This window comes from Sminthopsis crassicaudata, chromosome 2 (genome assembly GCF_048593235.1).
Source record: "Sminthopsis crassicaudata isolate SCR6 chromosome 2, ASM4859323v1, whole genome shotgun sequence".
Lineage (NCBI taxonomy): Eukaryota > Metazoa > Chordata > Mammalia > Dasyuromorphia > Dasyuridae > Sminthopsis > Sminthopsis crassicaudata.
Genome location: NC_133618.1, coordinates 238,975,664 through 238,998,149, shown reverse-complemented (window position 1 = coordinate 238,998,149; position 22,486 = coordinate 238,975,664). Strand labels below are relative to the sequence as shown.

The window sequence follows — 22,486 nt, the reverse complement described above, 5'->3', positions numbered from 1 at the left end:
GGAAGGAAGGAAGGAAGGAAGGAAGGAAGGAAGGAAGGAAGGAAGGAAGGAAGGAAGGAAGGAAGGAAGGAAGGAAGGAAGGAAAGAAAAACTAGAGAAGAAGAAAAAAAATAACAGCTTGACAAGAAATCTCCCCTAAACCAAGTAATTTAAAAAGGCTTTGTAGATTAATTTGGAAGGACAAAAAATTGATACACAGAATAAGAAAACCACTAGTACTTTTATACTAATCTACATTCATTGGCAACAGTAATAGAAATGTTACATCCAGATATCTCAGAACCTGATGCATTTTGCAAAAAAGTAGCAATAGTACTTAAGCCAATGGTGCCCCGATGAGTAGTTGGAATTCACAAAATTAATACAGAAGACATTTGTCCTGTAGATAACACAATTTTCAAAACACTGACATCTCAAGATGTCAGAGGAGAGAATCACAGGTGATGATTTTACAAAAACAAAATAAAAAGCATCCAAGAAGATAAAATCTTTATGAAAAAGGTTTGTTAGGGCATTGAAGGTATCTTCAATTTAAATGTGAGAAGAGAACTTGCAAGTTTTCATAGGCAGTTTTCTATAGAAGACTACATCTTCATAATTACAGATGTCACCTACAGTAACATGGAAATTACCTAACTGCATCTTAAATAATTTCTGTTGATGGCAAGGAACTCTAAGTATTTCACTTGATGCATTACTTGCATCAAACCCCTTAAATGTATCTCTTGTTAGGTGAAAGAGATTAGCCTAATCATCCACATTGGAATAAAATGGACAAAATGTATTGCCTAGATTAAAATTTGTAGCTAGACATTCTTGTTGAATTAATACATCACTATGGGCATTATAAGCAAGTCCTGTTGACAGATAATGGTACTGAGAAGGGAAAGATTTGCTATATTGATAAACTATACAGCGCTTTCAATAGTCTCAGAATGTTCATAGCTGCAAGGTCTGTTGCTTTAATGCAAATAGTTTCCCCTGATGCTAGTGTGGTTGTGAATTGAGGAATGAGATAATTCCAGAAGTGTTTAATTACAAATCATATAAAGATTTGTGCAATGTATGGCCAGCCAGTGAATCAATAGACATTTTTAAGTGTTTTCTTGCACACAGGCACTGGACCTACAACCTTCTTACCATTGCCATCACCACCAAAAAAAAAAAAAAAAGTCAAAAACATATTCCCTGTCTCATGGAGCTTATACTGTAATAGGGGAGACAACATGCAAATAACTGTATATGTAAGATATTTAGTTATTTATGAAATATAAATGAAAAGTTGTCTCAGAGGAAAAATAACAGTGGGAATGGGGGGACATTAAGAAAGGTCTCCTGAAAAAGTGGGTATTTGAGCTAAACCTTGAAGTGAAGCTTAGAGGCAGAGTCGAAGAAGGAAAGCATTCTAGCCATGGGGACCAGCTAATTAAAAAATACAGATATGAGAGAAAGCATGCAATATGTTAATACTACAAGGAGAATATTTGCAGAGTATGGGAAAAAAACTGTTGTTTGTCCTTCGTTTTCAAAGACCATGACATTAGGGAGGTGATGCCATGATAAGCAAATGAACTGGACTTAAGTGAGGGAGGGCTTTGCAAAGTCACCAGCCTCACTTTCTCCTCCAGAGCCATCTGGTACAGTAGGCAGATGGCCCTGGATGCAGTGGAAGACTTTGGCCTTTTTAAGCTAAGATCTTTAACAAGTCTCTGTAACTAAGGCTATGCCCATTTAATGATTAAGGTTAAATAAGAATTGAAGCCAAGAATGGTCCCTTTTAACTAGTCCAAAATAAATCAATCAGGAAACAGGTCAGACTCCCAGGGGTTTCTGGTCAAAACAGAAATAACTACTATTTGAGTTATGAGGATGGCATAGTCAAACATAAGATTTAGGAAAATCACTTTGGCAGCTATGTTGTGGGGTGGACTTGGATAGGAAAAGATTTAATGCAGAGAGACCAATTAGTAGATTATTGTAATAGATCAAGTGAGGAATTATAAGTGCCTGAAATAGGATAGTGGCTGTATGAGTAGAGAGAAGGGGACACATGGGGACATATTTAAGAACTGTAGGCAAGGTAGAAATGGCAAGATTTGACAATGGATTGAGTAAGAAAAAGGCAGCAGAGATCAAATCAATATTGTAAAAGCCTAGTTGGGTTGAGATGATAATGCCCTTGACAGTAATAGGAAATTTCAGAGGGGAAAGGAGTAGAACAAGAAGAGAGGTGATAAGTTCTATTTCTTTGGATATGTTTGAGATATCTATGAGATATCCAGTTCAAATTTTCCAAAATCCAGTTGATAATATGTCAGTATGGCTCAGGAGTAAGTATAACACTGGTATGTAGACAAGAAAGGGGATGTTTATTACCTAAGGGATTGGTTCTCCCCCTTCCTCCATCTGATTATATCTGATGATAATTGAAACTACAATATCTGATGCTGTTACCAAGTAAGATAATGTAAAGCAAAAAGAGAGTATGGCTCAGCACAAAGCTTTAGGAGATACTCCTAGTTAGACTTCACCATGTCACTAGTGATGACGCGTATACAAGAAACAATATAAAAGATATTAATTTTAAGGACATAAATGAAAAAATGGAAATAGGTGAGCTTCTTTGGAAAAAAATAAAAATAATAGATGGGCCAGTGGCAAACATATTTTCTTGAGATATAAAAAGAATAAGAAGAAAGTCTTCAACATATTGAGAAGTTACTTCATGGGGAATTTATGGATAAACATGGACATTCTGGGAGTACTCACAGCAATGAAATCATGAATCTTTTGCAATATTTTATACAGGCCATAACTGATTCAATCAATAGACAGTTAGTAAACATCTACTGTGTACAGTGCCCAGCAGGTATGTCCTAGGTAGTATTCCAAAGATAAATAAGGTTAAATATACAATCAGAGGAGTTAGAGGTGAAAGGTGCATTAGCAATTATCTGGTCCAACTCAATCATTTTTAAATGAGGAAACTGGAGTTTAGAGATATTAGTGACATCATACAGGTATTAAGAAACTTAAGAACCTAGAAAAATGATTATTAAGGTGAATTGTTGAAGATACTCCAAGTTATATATTAGATAATGTATATTACACAAAAAATTCACCTCTGAATGATACAGTATAGAATTGATAGTGTCATTCTGAGAGGAAGCTTTGAATTAATCCTAGCGCCAAAGTCTCCAGATTCACCAGGTGGATAATCCGTCTTACCCCACATCTCTCAAAACTCCCACTTTATCTTCAGTAAATGTATTTCCATCTAATAACATGCATTATTTATTATTAATAACCTGTAAAAGAAAGTTGTTTGGAATGGCTAGCAAGGGAATGTTTATTACTTAAAGGATTGGTTCTCACTCTTCCTCCATTCATATTGTATTTGCTCGTTAGAAACAAGTTTCTAGATTCTCTAAAATCTTGAGGGCAGAAAATGCTTAGAAAGAGGCCAGCTGCCATTTATACTAAATGTGAGCATGTTACTGTCTTTACATTTACTGTTAATCTACTCATTGACCTTATGGCAAAGCCAAAGAGTTTAGTCTGCTTATTTGATTATAGCTTTTTATTGACTTCTGATAAATTGACAAATTTTCCATGCAGAGTAATAACTAGAATGTGCAAACAAGGATTTCTCACAGGAAACAAACATCTGGGTAGCAAAAGATTTATTCTTTCCTCATCCCTGTTGGTGTTCAGTCATTTTTTTAATCATGTCCAACTCTTCATGACTCTCTTTGGGGTATTCTTGGCAAAGATACTAGAGTGGTTTACCATTTATTTCTCCAGATAATTTTATTAAGTGCCTTGCCCAAGATCACACAGCTAGTAAGGATCTGAGTCAGGATTTGAACTCATGTTTCCCTAACTCCTAGCACTCTATTCACAGTGCCACCTGCCTGTCCCTTTACCACCTGGCTATATATATTCCAACTGTCCTCCATCAGCTTTGTACTCCTGGCTATTTCCTCCCTACTTGTCTCTTAGGGTTAAGGGAAAGATCATGCCCTCTCCTGGATATCAGTCAAACTGCTCACCACACTACTGCATTCAGCTCCTCACCATCACCGTCCCAACAGGTTTTGGCTTCAGGACAGACCATCCCTAATCATGACTCTATTTGAGTGTTGGCTCTGATGTCCAACAAAACAGATTGACTTTAAATGATAAAATTCTGAATCTACATAAAATGGGCAAGGAGTTTGAAAAAGTTAATTAATCCTATCAATTCATTAGAATCAAATATCTATTCAAATCATAGTTGTTCTTCCTAGCTACATGATTTAGGATGCGTCAATTATTTAGCCTCTAAGACTTCAGGGTTCTCATCAACAAAATCAATGCATTGGAAATGAATGATCTCTGATATTTCATGTATGCTTCTAAGGAGGCTGCTTGCTGGCTATGGCCATTTTTAGGCTCTTTTGATTTCTTCATTGTACTGACTCTTACAGCAATTTAATTTTTCTAAGGAAAGGAGACTGAGTCAATTTTATACACTGAATTCAGATTTGCAGCTGGTTTTTTCAACCAATTAATTTGATCCTAAAAATAATTAAAATGAAAAATAATAACCAGAGATGAAAATACAATCAAGAACCAGAATGTTCCAAAATAACACTGCTTAGAGGTGAAGCTCTTAGAGTTCTTCATTGTCTTATTTCTCTCTTTTGATGTTATTCGCTCATTTTTGATTCTTCATGATCCTATTTGAGGTTTTCTTGGCAGAGATACTGAAGTAATGATTTGTCATTCCTTTCTGCAGCTCGTTTTACAGATGAGATAATATGAGATAAACAGGGTTAAGTGACTTGCCCAAGGTTACACAGCTAGTAATTATCTGAGGCTGTCTTCCTAACTCCAAATCCAGTACTCTATCCCTTATACCACCTACCTGCCCTATTTGTCTCTCTACAATGCTCAAAATAATAAGACAATAGACTGATTTCCTAGAGTAATAAAATCTCAGATCCTCAAAGGGCTTAGAGATCATCTACTTCATCCCACTCATTTGTAAAGAAATAAACTGAGGTCCATATACCAGTGTAGAAAACTCAGCATTAAGAGAAATCCAATATCTTCAACTTACAATAATAAAAAGCCTACTAAATGCAGAGCACTATAATAGGTAATATGAAAGCCATAGCAATGAGATAAATTACAATCCAAGCTGTTGTAGGATTTATAATCTATTCAGAGTACATCATATACACTTAACTATGATTAAAAAACACACAAAAAAAGTACAAATTCAATACTAGTCGAGATCTCTCCAGGTATGATAGGGTAGACAGGGGGAAAGGATAGTATATGTGGTAATGGATGTTGTACTTAAAATCAGGAAGGAAATAGATTCAAATATTACTTTGAAAACTTACTAAATTGTCCAAACATGGGCAAACCATTTAACTTCTCCTAATCTATCAAATAGGGTTAATAACATCTCTATAAACATTCTAGAGATAGATATATATTGAGAATAAGGTAATACATAACAAATCCTTTGAGAAGCTTAAATCACTATGAAGATGTCGATATTTGAAATGTAATGCATAGGACTTTAATAGATGAAAATACATCATAGGCATTCAAGTCACCCAAGAATAATTCATTAAGTGCTTACTATGTGCCAAACTTGGGACATCTAGGTGGTCCAGAGGAAAAAGTACAGGGACTCACTTCTCTGAGTTCAAATTTGGCCTCTCAGATCCTCACTAACTGTGTGACCCTATTTGCCTCAGTTTCCTCATCTGTAAAATGAGGTAGACAAAGAAATGGCAAACTACTCCAATTATCTTTGCCAAGAAAACCCCAAATGGGATCATGAAGAGTCAGAAATGAATGAAAAACAACTGAACAACAACATATGCCAAGCTCAGGGGATATAAGTGTAACAGATGCTCTGGCACCATTCTCTCAGGGCTAGGGTTGTTACAATTGTGCCTCAGGGTTCTCAAGTACTCGGAGGGGTTTGAGGATGACTCTTTTCTTTGTCATAAACCCAATCCCCCTATTATCTTTGTCCCCTTGAGTTTGTTTGGGAGATTTCTTAAGAGCCAGCTACTACCACTACAATTTTATTTAACCACTTAATACTAGGTTGTTTTTACATTTATTTCACAGAACAAGCATACATTTTCCCCAGGTATTATATCCCCCATATATCATCTTGGTCTGAGCAAAGAGGGAGATGGCTCAGCTCCCTCCCAGAACTAATCCCATAAAGTTCATGTCCAAAACCAGTATTATAGCAGTCTTCTACTGGCCTAGAATCCTGAAGGTCACTTCAGATGATCCCTCTGTTCCATATGAAGTCTCAGTGATGGCTGGCTATCATACCTAGCCCAGATTTTTTGACTCTGAAATTTCTGTGGCTTATTTTCCCAGTCTTTAAAATTCTACTCAATGCATCTAGAATAGAAAAGAATGGATAAAAAGGCCAAGAAGATCTAATTATTCAAGGGAGGGTTAGGTTTCTTTATTGAAGGCTCTTAACAGCAATAAGTGAAAGAATTATCTCATTTTCCCAATCACAAAAACAAAAAGAAAGTCATGTTTTGGTGTGGACTCGATCCCTTTTGACGACACCATTGGTTAGACCCAATACATTTGCTAACATGGCAACATCCATGTGGAGGATCCTCAGGAGCTGCTTCTGGGAGACTGAAGAACATGTGCACATTATATAAATGATCCTTGTTGGTTTACTACTTGGTTGAGAGGAGCCTTTTTGTGCTGACTACTCTTTTACCATTTTTTCTGCCATGATTGCTTTCTATTTTCCTACTAAAGAATCTCAGCATACTCAGCATACACAAGAGTATGGAAAGTCCAGCTTGTGAACTGTACAAGGTCTATGAAATCCTTTGTTAAGGTAATCACAGGAGACAATGAGCTGAAAGCTAAGTACAACAACTTACAAGTTCATAACTTTGTATGACTCTTGAATGATATTATTAATATCCAAATGGCCCTTGACAGAAAAAAAAAGTCCTTCACCTCTGCCTTAAACTATATAACATATATATATATATATATATATATATACTAAACTGGAGTGATTCTTCCCTGATGCTTTCAGCTCAGACTCCCCATTCTGGTATATTGTCCCCTAATTGTTAACCCACCAGTGCTAATATATCTCAGTTCTATTTAACCAATTAACATCAATCAGCATATTGTACAAAATACAACTATACCATCAAAAATTTCTCCTCATGGAAACCCCAATCCTCTTCCCACAAACTCTTAGGCTTAAGTTTCCAGACTCCTGAAAAGTAAGGAGTAAGATCACAACAGTGAATCAAAGATCTGTATTATAAAGTGCGAAAGTTTCCAAAGACTAGGAACCTCATTAAAGAGGGTAAAGGGCCATCCAAAATGCTCTTGTGGGTATATTATCATCTTCTGAAAGTTGTGACTGAAAGATCTAAATAATAGGAATAAATACAATTATTTAGTTTAAATGACTATTAATTATTTACTCAGTTTGCAAACATAGGGCTGATTTAGATATGGCAAGTCTTAAATCCTACATACTTCACTTTATTTTCTATTCCAAAAAAAAACCAAGGTAATGATCTCTGTACTCTGTGTGTGTATATGTGTGTGTGTATGTGTATGTGTGTGTGTGTATGTGTGTGTGTGCTTGCAAAGGAAGATTTTTATTTTATGTGTGCCTGGACTTAGGAAGGCCTGAGTTCAAATTTGGCATAAGACTCTTGGCTGTGTGACCTTGGGCAATTCACTTAACTCAATTTCCTCAACAGTAAAGTAGGAAATAATAGTGCCTATTTATTGTGGTTGATATGATGATCACAAGAGATAATATTTATAAAGCATTTAACATAGTGTCTGGTGCACAGTAGGTACTTAATATATATGTATTCCCCTTCTTCTCCCCTCTCCCTATATAACAGTTTCCTTGGCTGTAAAATGAGGAATTTAGACTAGATGCTCTCTAATCTAGAGATGCTCTTCCTAATTTAGAGCTATGATTCTAATGATCATTCTAGAATAGGCAAATTTAATTTTATCCTGCTTGTTCCTTTTGTTATAGAAACTGAATTTCTCTATCTTGCCCAAACTGGACGTACTGTAACCACTTTCTGGTCAATCCCAAAATTGATTGGCCAGAAAGCTTTAACTTTCTCCCCTATTCCTGTCTGGCCTGATTTTTAAACAGCCTGGTGCCCCTTTACTCAGAAGAGCTCACATATTGGTGCTGGATTTAGTGTAAATATCCAAATAACTTTAGCCATACTGCAGCCCAGAACTCCAGAATTCAAGCAATGCATCAGCCTCAACCTTCCCAACACCAGGAATTACAGACATGTTACATTCCAACTGGATATAAAAAAGTTTACAAAGTCTGTTAAATTCTGGCAACTCTTATAGACACTATTTTGACTGTGTGGGGGGATCTATGCTAAATGCTAATGATACAAAGACAAAAATGAAATCACCTCCGGTCTTAAGGAATTTCCATTCTCCTAAGTGTATGAAATTTGTACATAGGAAAGTAAAAGCAAATTATGTACAAATATACACGAAGTAATTTCAAGAGGGAAAAAGAACAGAAAAAGATTCCTATAAGAAGCAGCCACCTAGATTAGCTTTATAAGAAATATGGATTTTTAAATGAAAAGCTCTGTACCTGCAGAGGTGGGCAGGGACTAGATTCTAATCTTGGAGAGTTCTACACCAAGAAAAGCTAGCTACTGACTAGTATGACTGGAATAGGGATTATAAAAAGGAAAATAATATTAAATGATTGGACAAGAAGGTAAGAGTTACATTTAAAGTAGAAGACTTTAAATATCTGACTGAAAAAATTTATGTCTGAATAACAGGCAACAGAAAACAGCTGATTTCCACATTTTGTCTATTTCATGGGTGAGTCACTATGGCAAAAATTTTCAGAAAAATAAAAATTCAGGTGAACCCCAGGGTATTGGAAAGGGCATCTGGTGGGTGTAGGAAGGGCTGCTACATATTACCAGAAATGAGTTGGACATAAAAGACATTTTATAAAGAACATGTATATATGGAAAATGCAGGACAGATGTGGAGTGGATCATAGATAGAAAGCCTGAGTTTATTATTAAAATAATAAAAAGCACAGTGAAAAAGGCTTTGATATTATAAGATCTGGGGTTGAATCTTCACTGCCACTATTTACTTGGATGAACTTGGACAAGTCACTTACTTAACCACCCTAAGCCTCAGTTTCCTCATCTGTAAAACAAAAAAGAGAAGATAATATGACCTCTAAGTCTTCCCATCTCTAGCTCTCTGATTCTATGATGTCTCTGGACTCCTGTTTTTTCATCAGTAAAATGGCCTCTAGAGTCCTTTCCAACTTGTCTATGCCCTATGATCTATACACTTATGTTGTTATGCAGTAGATTTTCTATGGAGGATTTTTGGAAAGACATGGATAAAATTCCCATAAGATGAAAAGGTGTGAGGGAAAGGGGAAGCAGTGCTGCAGTGTACATAAGTAGAGGAAGAATCCACATTGCTGAGATCATTCATAGATTATCTGAATATCTGGCATGACCTATAAGTAGACAATGCCCATTTATAAGTTGACATGAATTGAGCAAAACCAAGTTAGAATGGGACAAGTAATCACTTAAGACTGTTAGTTATATTTTCTAAAACCCCAGGATTACAGCAGAGTAGACAAAACAAAAACTTCATCCCTACCCTTCAAAAACTTACAAGACCAATAAACAGGTTTGTGGGAGTTTTTTTTTTTTTTTTAACAGTTGTTTAGTTTGTATTTTTTCTCTGTTTATAAATTTACTTTTCCTTTGTGGAAAAACTAGAAAATAAATGTCTTCATTTCCAGCATTGACCCACCCCCTCCTTTGTTTTGTGGATCTAAGCTTACCCATATGCTGATCACCCTGTTTCCATGGTGGGGGGGAAAACAAAATAAATATTGAGTAATTGTCTAGAGGCTTCTGCAATGTGGTAGTCCTATCCTATTGCAATATGTACGTGGGATAAGAGATGAAATTTTCCTTTCATTCTCTAGACCTGCATTTTAAACTGTCTAACAGATGTAAAGTGGTAGGAAGGTTGTATTTTTGTGTAGTCCTGTTTTTCTTAGGGGAAAGAATACCACATTCAAGAAACACAAACTCACATTTGAATGCTTTCAATGTGTTTTGGGCAAACTGTTTAACTTTTGTGAGCCTCGGTTTCCACATCTGTATATTGAGAATATTACTTACCTGCCTGGCAAATCCATTGTAATAGTAAATGACCTCTCAGACTTTACAACTCTAAGGTTACATTCCTATATTATATCAATGTTATCCTTAAACTAGTCAACTGTAGATTCCTTTAACTCTCTTCAAGATTTCAGAGGCATGTCTAGCCTACCTGAAGAGACTTTATTCTTGACCCAGTGAAAGAGGTTCACACCTCATAAAGCCATTGGTAAACATAGTCCACTGTTTTTACACATTCAAATTGTTTTATCAGACTACCCTTACACTTAAAATCTTGTGATCACATTAATTGACATGGAGAACAGGACCCCTTACCTTCCATTACTATTATTGGAACTGTGATATAGTAGAGAATATTAGATTTGAAGGCAGAAGATATGGGTGCATATACTGTCTTTCCTACTTACTATGTGGTCTTTTCACTTCCCCTTTCTTGACTTCAGTTTTCCCATCTGTAAAATGAGGAGATTGAATTAGATATGATTATCTCTAGGTCTCTTCCTGCTTGAAATCCCATGAAACAGGACACTATTATCAGTCAGAAAATCTGAACAAAGCTGTCACTTACATCAGATCAAAGGATTCAGAGATGGAAGTGGCCTTTGAGATCTAGTCCATTGCCCTCATTCATGCATTTCGGATCATTTTTGTGAGGGAAGAAGGAATCCTCTCAGTTTTCCCTTTCTCTCTAACTGTGTAGATATAGCTTAAAGAAGGCTGGACTCCAGATTGCAATGCAGCCATCATAACAACTGTAAATTATGGGGAAACAAAGGGAAACATTGGAAAAACCATATGGTACTTATTATATGTAATCATATTTCATTGGAGCATCCTTTCAGTGTAGCAAATTGTCATCTCTGAACTAATATTCTTGGTTATCTCCTTCACACATAAAAACTCAAAACTGGTAGAATGAACACCTGGATTCTTAAATGAAAAGCTCTGTTATTTTCTGAACATTTATCTTGTGACTAAAAGTCAAATATTCTCACATCACAGCCATGAGATTGTGAATTCATTGAGAACAAGTATTACCTTTTGCCTTTCTTTGTATCCCCAGAACTTAACACCATGTCTGGCACATAGTAGGTATTAAATGAATGTTTGTTTGCTTTAGCTTTAGAGTGAGCTGTACTCTAGAGAAAGATGAGAAGGAGGAAGAAGAAGAAAAAAAGAGACAGAGAGACTACTGTTCAAGGAGTTTACATTCTTCTGAATGAAGTAACATGCTTGTGATTGCAGTGTAAACATTAGAACTCAAATTCAAGTTCTTATTCCAGTTCCAGCTCCCTTTCCACTGCCATCATACATCCTCCCAATGTTGTGGTTTATCATAATACTGCCTTCTTTCATTATCTAATTCCTTCATATATCTGGTCTCCTATCAAAAAACAAAAAAAACAAAACAAAAAAAAAAACTTTTTTGGTGAAATGTGTTGATTTCCAACTCTATTTATCCAACCCTCAATCATTTCCTGAGTTCTGATCCCTTATCACCACCTACTAAATATTTCCACCTGGATGCCCTGATGGCCATCTCAAACTCAACATATCAAAAACACTTGTACTTCAATGTGCTCACTCAGGATCTTATCATTTCTTGCATGAACTATTTCATAAGACAGAAAGAAGAGAGGTAGGGAGGGAGAGGAGGGAAAAAAAGGGAAAAAATTAAAAAGGGAAAGAGGAAGGAAAAAAAGGAGAAGAAGGGGAGAAAGGAAGAAAAGGGAAGAAAGGAAAGAGGAAAGAAGTAACATGTATTAATAATATACTATCTGCCAAACTATTTGTTTGGGAACCAGTAGGATGATACAACTGATAAGAGTGCTGAGCTTGGAGTCAGGAAGACTCATCTTCTTAAATTCAAATCTGGCCTCAAATTCTTACTAGCTGTAAGTCATTTTATCCTGTTTACCTCATCTATAAAATGAGCTAAGGAAGAAAATGACAAATGACTCCACTATCTCTACCAAGAAAATCCCAAATGGGGTCATAGAGTCAGACATGACTGAAAAATAACAACAGGATCTGTCCATAGTCATTAATACTTCCTGATTGCCTCTAATATAAAAAATATATATTAACTCTGTTTAGCATTCAAAATATTTCTGGATTTTTACCTTTTCAAGCATATGATTAATTACTCTCCTGCATGAATGATACATTCCAGCCAAATTAGCATACCTGTTGCTCCTCATATGCAATATTCCATCTTCTCTCTCATGCCTTTATTCCCCAAACATGGAATTTATTCCTTTTTAATTTCACTTTTTTGGAAAATTTCTCTTCAGAAGCCAGCTCAAGTCTCAAGTTTTACATGAGGTCTTCTTAATATTATATATATATATATACATATATATATATATATATATATATATATATATATATATATATATATATACAATTTATAGCTGTTCATATCCCCCCCCCAGTTACTTTGGATTTACTAGCTGTTTATTTTATATTTACTCAAATGTATATGTGTTTCAAATAACAGTAATTATAATTGCTATTATAAATATCTAACAGTTACTTAGGCTTTACTCTGTGCCAGACACTGTGCTAAGTGCTTCACGTTTATTATTTCTTTTGATCTTCACAACAACTCTGGGACATAGATGCTATTATTATTCCCATTTTACAGATGAGAAAACTGAGGGAACAGGTAAATAGGGGTTAAATAACTTCTCTAAGGTTATACAGCTAATTAGTATTTGAGACAGGCTTTGAACTCAGCTCTTCTTACCTCTAGACCCAGCATTCTATCCACTGTGCCACTTATTATATACACAGTATAACTTACTTTAAGTTTTATTCTATAAGATAGAACTTCTTTAAAGGCAAAAGCTGTTTTATTCTTGTCTCCTCAGTATCTAGCATAGTGTCAAGTACAGAGTAATCAATTAAACCATGCTTCTTGACTGCCCTGAAATTCCAACTCTGTTACTTTCTACCTGTGCTGCCTTGCTGGAATCAATTCCTTACAAAATGAGAGGGCTATGTTTTTAATATAATATTGAAGTTTTAAAATAATGTTAATCATTGAGGTTCTTTTCAGTTCTAGATTCTCAAAAGTAAATATTTCAAGATGGAAATATATTCTAAACATGCAATGAATATAAATTTTTGAAATTCACGCATTAATGTGTACACTAATGAATATACATAATGAAAATACGCATGAGGGAACAGAATATTTTCATATTTACTTTTCAACCTCACAAAGCATAAGTAAGGTCAGTTAGCTGCATAATAGTAACACACATGCTTTAGGGCTCCATGTAGAAAGAAGAATGTCAGGAATTTAGTAAAGATTTATACAGTTCAAAGTTCTAGGAGAATGAGAAAGTGTTTTCCTTCTGACTTGGTGGGTCATGATTGGCAGTGTTAATAGCATCTGGGCATTTTTGCTTGTTTCACAAATGCACCTACCTCTGAAGTCATCCTTCATATTTTACCTTAATATGTCAGAGGACTCATTACAATTTCCCACTTCATTCATCTCTGGATTTACAAAGCTTGCATTGTTAATCCTCCCAGGCTAGAGAATGCTTTTCCCCAGCTTCCAGATGGAAAGCTATAAAACTGTCACTGAGCAAAAAGCCCAAGGAAACAAACAGATTTCCTTTCATAGATACAACAGGTCCCCTGACTCTATAGCTCAAACCATGTGAGATCCTCGGGCTAGCAAAAAATAAAATCGGTAAGGAGAAAATAAGTTCAATGAGAAGTGAGGAAAAAATAGAATGAAAAGAAGAACATGCTCTTCTTAGGATGAAAAGCAAGGATGTACTCCCACTAACAAAGCTATGTGTGTCAGGGGTGTAAAAGCCTTTACTTTGTTGGTTTAGGTTCATATGCTGAACATTTAAAAGGATGTTTATTTAATCTTAGGCCCTTGGCGTGCAATTAGGATACACTACCACCCGATGATGCTATGGTAATGACGTCATGATCCAAAAAGCCAGGTTTCATAATTGTAATTAATTAAAAAGCAATTACCATGTTTTTTTTTTCCATTTGAAACACTTGGATTTTATTTTAAAATAGAATTCATTATTAGAACTGTTCATCACAATGGCATTAAAGATTATGCATATCTAAAAATATATATATATATATATAACATTTATTTTTTTTCAATGTGAGAGGCAGCATGGAGAACTGGATAGAAAACTGACCTCTGAGTTAGGAAAACTTGGATTCAAGTGTGATTTCTGATATAAACTGGCCTAGTGCCAAGTCATTTAACCGCTCAATGGCCCCAGGCAATTCTTGAAAATTATAAATTGCACAGCAGTTACAGATATGCACCAGTGGAGGGAGTTTCCTTACCAAGATTATAGTGATGAAATCACTCATCTGGTCAAAAGAAGGTGGAAAGTATAGTTTTCTTTCATTTTTAATTTGAAAAATAAACCCTCTGATATCTCAATCCTTAAATATAATCAATTTATTCCCATGTCAGTCCATTTTTATAATCTTTGACCAAAATATGCCTGAATAATTTACTCTGCTTCTCTTATGTTCAAGTCAATATTAATTTCTAAGCATGTAAGACTTTGGTAGCTTGTCAGGTATCAAGTTTCCATTTCTCTCTTAGCAGTTAAGAAGAGTGGAATTGTGGGGCAATTAGAAGGGTACAATGGATGTTTGTTGTTTTTTTTTTTTTTTAAATACTGTGCCTGGAATCAGGAAAACCTCTGTTCAAATCTATCTTCAAACATTTCCCAGAAGCATGATCTTAATCAAGTCACATAACTTTTACTTGCCTCGATAAAATAAGGATATTAATAGTATCTACCTCCCAGGATTATTATAAGGATCAAATGAGATTATGATTGTAAAACACTTATCACAGTGCTCAGAATATAGGAAGTGCTATATAATTGCAAGCTATTGCTTCTTTCTTTCCTTCTTTTTTTCTTTCTTTCTTTTCCTTTCTTTTTTTTTTTTTTTTTTTTTGATGAGGCAATTGGAGTTAAATGAGTTACCTAACAAGTGTTAAGTGTCTGAGACCTGATTTGAACTTGTGTCCTCCTGACTTCAGAGTCAGTGCTCTATTCACTGTGACATCTTTCCGATCCTGTTCTTATTATTAATATTGAGTGTAATCAAAGAAGGCTTCAGCAACAAGATGAAACTTGATCTATCCAAGGATCAGTCTCACTAAGTACAGAAGGGCCCGTATCCATGAAGTTCAGTTGTGTCTAACTCTTTGGACTTTTCTTGATAAAGATATTGGAGTGGTTTTCCATTTCCTTCTTCAGCTCATTTTACAGATGAACAAACTGAGGCAAAGAAAGTTAACTTAATTCCCCAAGTCACATAGCTAGTAAGTGTCTAAGATAAGATTTGAACTCAAGAAGATGAAGTCTGACTCTAGGCCCCAGTCAGACTTTGCCACCTAGCTGCCCAAGGTCAGCCTAGCTAAGTGCTATAGAGCCCAGAACAATAATAGCTAATAATACCCAGTTTTTCTATTGTGGTTTAAAGTTTGCAAAACATTTTATTAGCATCATCTCTTTTTAAATCCTTACTCTAACCTTGAGCTATTCTATTATTTAATTAATCTATTATTATTATTATTAATCTAGAATTTAATTATTAGCTCCATTTTACATGTGAGGACACTGAAGCAGACAGATTAAGTTACTCAGGGGTCACACAACTATTAAGTATCTGAAGCCGGATTGAAAGTTGTTGCCAAATGATTCATTTTTTTCTAGCCACAGCAATGCATTAATGGAATGGTTTAATTTCCATAGGTAGAAGTTATGCTACCACTTGAAACACAGATCCTGCAAACACTAAAGTTACCTCAGTCACTAGCTTTTCCCTATCCCCAACCATATTACTTCATGTTTATTTTGCATTTACTTATCTGTTTAAGCTTCTGGAAGAAAGAGCCTAATTTTCTGTCTATAATTTAATCCCCAGTATCCAGCCCTGAGCAGACCACACTATAAGTACCTAGATGTTATTCTAATTGAATTGGATCAGTGGATATGGGATTGGATTCATGATCAGTCTCCCTAGTCCTTTCCATCAAGTCAGTCAACAAGTAACGCAGCCTTAGTCAAATTGAGACCTGTGGAAGATTTTAGCTTAAAAAGGACAAGGTCTCCCACTGCATCCAGGGCCATCTTCGGTTGTTCTGATCTCCATCTGGCCACTAGACTCAGATGGTTCTAGAGGAGAAAGTGAGACAGGGGACCTTGCCCAGCCCTCCTTCACTTAAATCCAACTCACTTGCATGTCATGGCGTCATCTCCCTGATGTCATGTCCTCTGGAACACAAAGGACAAACGACAATACCAAGTATTATGTGAAGATTTGAGGAAACAAAGAAAGACACAAATACAGTCTCTGTCCTCAGTTGCCTCAAGTTCAGTTTGGGGAGACAACATGTAAGATGGTGCAGTGGAGAGAGCTCCAGCTGCAGTCAGAAAAAGTCATCTTTATGAGTTCGAAACTGGCCTCAGACATTTAATCCCATTTGCCTCAAAAAACTAGAATCAAATATGATCTAGACAGGAGAATAATAATCTCAGAGGAAAGGCACTGGGATTGGGGGAAGGGAGAAGAGGAAAGAACTCTTGCAGAAACTGAATCTGATCTGAGTCTTGAAGTAAGGCTGGAGGTTTAGATGAGGAGCGCCAGTATTCCAGTTCAAAGCTACAGAGTGTGACGGGATGAGATGGTGCATTGTTGTATTTTAGTAGCAGCAAGGGCTAGTGTTGACAAATCCTATATGAAGGAGACGAAGAGAAAAAAGAGGGGACAAGGTAATAAGAGTTTTAGTTAGAAGATTTGATATTTGATGCTAGAATCAACTGAGAACCACTGAAGTTTATTGAGAAGAGAAGAGATAGTGGGGAAAGGAGGATAGAAAGTCAGATCTCTACCAGCTCCATGAGCCTATGATTCTAGAATTTGTTGTTATTTGGTCGTTTTACTCATTTCTGACTCTTCATGATTCCATTTAGTGTATATGGAGTGGTTTGCCATTTCCTTTCCAGCTCACTTTGCAAATGAGGAAACTGAGGCAAACAGGTTAAGTGACTCACCCAAGGTCACACCACCAATAAGTGTCTGAAGCTGGACTTCAACTTCCTGATTCCCAGTCCAGTGCTTTATCCATTGCACCATTGTATTGTCTATTCTAGCATTATGTATTAAATAAATACTGGGGAAAAGATGTTACCTTGTAACCATTCCTGTTGCATAATAAATGTTTTAGTGTCAGAGAACTTCCTGCTAGGAAATTCTAAATACATAACAAGGTTTACCTTTTCACTGATATAAAACTATAGCAAAAATTACCTTTGTTTCTCAAAAAGCATTAAAGAGGTAGCAAATTTATTGTATTAACGCTCACCTTCTAATCCACATAATTGAAGTCACCCAAGAGATTACCATTTTAATTATAATTATTGTGCATAACAGTCTCTTAGGAGTAGAATTTGTAAGTGACATGAATAAACTGTCTAGTACACAATTTTATACCTCAGAAATGTTCTTATAGGGGCAGCTACAAATCTGGAATAAGTTATTCCTTGGGCTGCTGACCATATTACTTCTTAGAAAACAAGGCACCTTTCAATGGAGAAATCCAAGATTGTTGAAAAGTCCCAGAGCCTCATGCTTTGGACAAAGACCTTCATACTCAATCAAAAAACTAAAAGTGAATTAAATGTAGCTGAAAAAAGCCTCACAAAAGTATAAACAGAGCCAGAATATTAATTTAGGTCTCCTGACTCCAAATCCAGAATTGTTTCCATCATAAAAGGATGGAAGGTCTTCTTTCATTGACAACTAGCATCACTTAAAAGTTAGCAAGTTGAATTTGGGGTTATTAAGAATGACCTGAGTAGATTTGTGATGAAGAGAGAGTCAACTGTATCCAGAAAGAGGGCTGTGGAGACTGAATATGGATCACAACATGGTATTTTCACCTTTTTTGTTGTTTGCTTGCTTTTTTTCTCATTTTTTTCCTCATTTTTTTTCCTTTTTGATCTGACTTTTCTTGTGCAGCATGATAATTGTTGAAATATGTATAGAAGAATTGCACTTGTTTAACATATATTGGATTACTTACTCTCTAAGATGGTAGGGGGAAGGGAAGGAGAAAAAAATTGAAACACAAGCTTTTACAAGAGTGAATTTTTGAAAACTATCTTTGCCTATATTTTGAAAGTAAAAAACTATTATAAAAAAATAATGGCCTGGAGAGAGTGAAGAGGCAGGCAACTAGATAATTCAGTGAATAGAACATTGACATTGAAGTCAGAAGTATCTTAATTCAAATCACACTTCAGACATCTAATACTTAACACTTCCTGACTACCCTGGCAAGTCACTTAACCCCAATTGTCTTGGGAAAAAAAATGACCTAGGGTTGAATTCTGTCTCAGTACTTATATAACCTTTCTGAGTCTCATTTTCCTTATTTATAAAAATGGGGATGATAATAATAAGAACCAGGGCATCCATTAGCTGGATAAAATGCAGGGCCTGGAGTCAGGAAGACTTTTTTGTGATTCAAATCCAGCCTCATTTACTTTTTAGTAATGTGATCTTGGACAAGTCACTTAATCCTGTGATTCGTCTACATATTTTTCATGCCAGAAAATGGCATAAAAATGGTCCATAGGTATTTACTTTGTGATAAGCCACATGAAATGCATTGCACTGGCTAGAAACACACTCAAGAAAGGATTTCAACTTTCAAACCTCTCCTAAAAGACAAACCTAGACCTTTTGTTCATATTCTGGCCACAGTTTACCAAAAGCATGGGCAATCACAGGTTCTGGGAAGCCACCAATCACCAGCCAACCTATTGATCAATACATTTCCTGAACACTGGCTATGTGCCCATTACAATTCCTTCTGTCATGTTTATTGTGGCCCCAAGGCTATAATGAAAGATAATACTTCAAAGAAAGGTAGATAAATAACTATCCTTCTCCTACATTCATTCCTTTAACAAACCTTTATTAGGCACCAGAACATACTATGCACTCTGCTAAGGGCTGACACACAAGGAAGCATGTGATCTGGAGCCTTCTAAGTGAGCTGTCAGAGAGAAAAGTTTTCATCATCATATCCATCTTTCGTTACCAATGATGATAAAGCCTGAGGATTCTATAACACAGAGACATTTAAAAATATAATTCTGTCCTTTTTAAATATTAAAACTTAGGATGGAAATTGCAGCAGGCCAATCAGAGGTATGTCTATGAATAGGCACAAAAAAAATTTAGGCATAGAGGCTACAAAGATTATTGCCACCTTATTCCTGCCAGGCTTCACAACCGCTTTGCAGAATCAACAAAAAAGAGTTTTTGTTTTGAAAGCAACTTGAGCTGTTGTGTTTGTTGTATTCTGGTGGCTCAAAACAATGAGCTTCCAACCAACAGCAAATGCTGAATATATTAAATTGAGGATGGGGGAAGGGAGAGTGAATCCTGTAAAGACATTTATTGTTCTATAAATGTAGGCAGAATAAGTATGGCTGGAATTCAGCTCTGTGAGGGTCAAGGGATGCAAATGACAAATAGAATTTTGCCATTCCAGTACACATTCAACAAGCCCAAATGTGAAAAACTCTGCTTGCTTTTAGGACATAGTTGACAGCAAGGAAAAGAGTGGACAGGAAAATCCAGTAAGTGTCAATTCCTCAGACCCTGAAGATACAGAGAAACCTGAAATTGTGCAAGAAAACCTTCAGACTGTAAATATAACAGAGAATACTAATTCCATCATGAGTTTCTTTAAAACACTGGTAAGTGTCTTTTTTTTTCTCCTTAAGCTTGTATTTTTTAAAAAGTATTTTTTTTTATTTGTTTTATTTTGTTTGCAAGGTAATTGGGATCAAGTGCCTTGCCCATGGTCACAAGGCTAGTAAGTGTTAGATGTTAATTGTCTGAAGTTGCATTTGAACTCAGGTCTTCCTGACTCCAAGTCCAGTGCTCTATCCACTGTGACATCTACCTGTCCCTCCCATCACCACTATCACCATATTTGTTGGTTTTGGAAGCAATATGACCAATAGTGGAAAGACCTTTAGTCAGGAGATCCCCAAGTTTCCCTCCCTGACTATAAGAAGTTGAGCTATTGCACAGTCATTTCAATCATGTCCTACTCCTTGTGACCCCATTTGGATTTTTTTTAAGCAAAGTTGCTGGAATGGTTTGCCATTTCCTTTGCCCACTCATTTTACAGATGAGGAAATTAAAGTAGAGTTAACGTACTTGCCCAAGATCACATAACTAGGAACTATCTTAGATCTCTCTGCATAGGCTCAGCCTATATAATATAGGTTTATATTATATAAAAATATAAGATAATTTTATAATTATTATCTTATTTGCTGCTCACAACAATCTTAGGTAGGTACTACTATGATCCCCGTTCTTATAAACAAGGAAACTGATTCAGGTTAGATTAGAATTCACATTTTCCTGACACCAAACACTTTTGTGCTCTAACCATTATACCACTTAACTGGTATCTAGTCCAACCCCCTCCTACTCTAATGAGGAAACTGAGCCCAGAGAAACTATATGGTTTGCCCAAGATCAGATACATTTAAAAAGTAAAAGAAGAGGGGCATCTAGGTGGTGCAGTGGATAGAGCATCAGGCCTGAAGTTAGAAAGCCCTGAGTTCAAATTTGGTCTCAGACACTTAACACTTCCTAGCTTTGTGAATTTTGGCAAGTCACTTAACCCCAATTGCCTCAGGAAAAAAAAAAATTAAAGAAGAATGGTTTGAACCCAGGACCTCTGATTCTTTCTTTCTATGGAGCAGCCAGGTGATAAGCCTTGGTTTTTAACAGGTATAGAAAATCTTAAATATGCAAATGATTGTGGTCTTTTGACCTTCCCAAAATGTTGCATCACTCAAAATATTTTCAAGGTCCCTCTTTTGAAATGAAGCTCAGTTTCTGAGACCCCCAATAAAATTAATCATATTACTTTATAGTAGCAAATCATTTTTACTTAAAATTCTGTTCTTTGGCTTAATGGAAAGAGCATTTTATTGAGAATCAGTAAATTTGGGTTCTAAATCAAATGATACCACAAACTCATGACATGATGGTAGATGAGGTGCTTCCTCTTTGTGGGCTCTTATTTCTTCATCTCTTAAATGAGGAGGTTGAATTAAATGAATTCTAAGGGCCTTCCAGCTATGGAATTCATCACATCAATGATGTAAGATGAGTTTGGTCTACCACTTCATTTGCTAAACTTGACACTCTATGATTTCTGGCTATTTTTCCTCCCATCAGAACAACCCTCAAAGGATAAAGATTTTCTATAATTAAAAATATTCTACAAAATGGACTTTAGGCTCATTCCATAGTGTTCCAAAAGTCAAAAATTTAAACATGTTTAAAATAATGGTACTATAGTTGTAATAAGTATTGTTCCTCCTATATTTACTGCAGCAAAGGTCTTGTAATTTTTTATTTTTATGCAAATAAGAGCTCACAAATATTGTCTAAGACACAGCCATCATTGACCTTGGATGCAAAATCATTATATACATATTCTTTTCTTTTTCTATGCCTGAAACCTTAGATAGCTTGTAATATAGACCAATGGGTAAGACTTTTCTCTAAAATGATATTTAACCCACGTGAACACAAATACAGACACAAAGGGAAACTGTTGAGGTAACCCAACTCCCCAATGTCAATGCTTTTCTGCAATAAAGAACTGGCTTCTTTGATCTCCCTTCTGTGAAAACATAGTCTACTGGGATCACATAATGGACCCAGCTTGAGCATTAGTCCAGAGACTTTGACTCTTATATTTTATCTATATAAGATATAAGAAAAGGTGTGTGTATTGACATAGTATATTACACATATTTTGTGATTACAAGTATCAGAAATACTTCTATATGAATTTTTTGTATATATTACATGCATACATAGGCTATATACTTATGTGTATTGTGTGTATGTATATACAGATATTTATATAGTGTAAGTCTATATACTTATATTTAATGTGCATATGTATGAGTGTATATGTATTATTTTATTTGTTTATTTATGTGCATATACACTATAGGGTGTGTGTGTGTGTGTGTGTGTGTGTGTGTGTGTGTGTGTGTGTGTGTATGTGTGTGTGTGTATAAGCCATGAATCAAGAAGACCTGAGTTCAAATCAGAAACTCAGAAATCAGATACTGGGGCAAGTCCTCTTAACC

At 35.7% G+C, this 22,486-nt stretch overlaps 1 protein-coding gene across 12 annotated transcripts in view; it reads left to right on the top strand.

The window, feature by feature from the left end:
- The window catches only part of BCAS1 (brain enriched myelin associated protein 1), a 92,392-nt gene that overhangs the window by 7,995 nt on the left and 61,911 nt on the right, over positions 1–22,486 (top strand). For 9 of the 12 annotated variants that reach the window (XM_074288642.1, XM_074288636.1, XM_074288634.1 and 6 more), the window contains exon 2: positions 19,889–20,050. In XM_074288642.1, coding sequence (XP_074144743.1) covers positions 19,889–20,050 — 162 coding nt within the window. The remainder of the gene's footprint in view (positions 1–19,888; positions 20,051–22,486) is intronic. The other 3 variants (XM_074288637.1, XM_074288635.1, XM_074288640.1) reach the window with 1 other exon arrangement.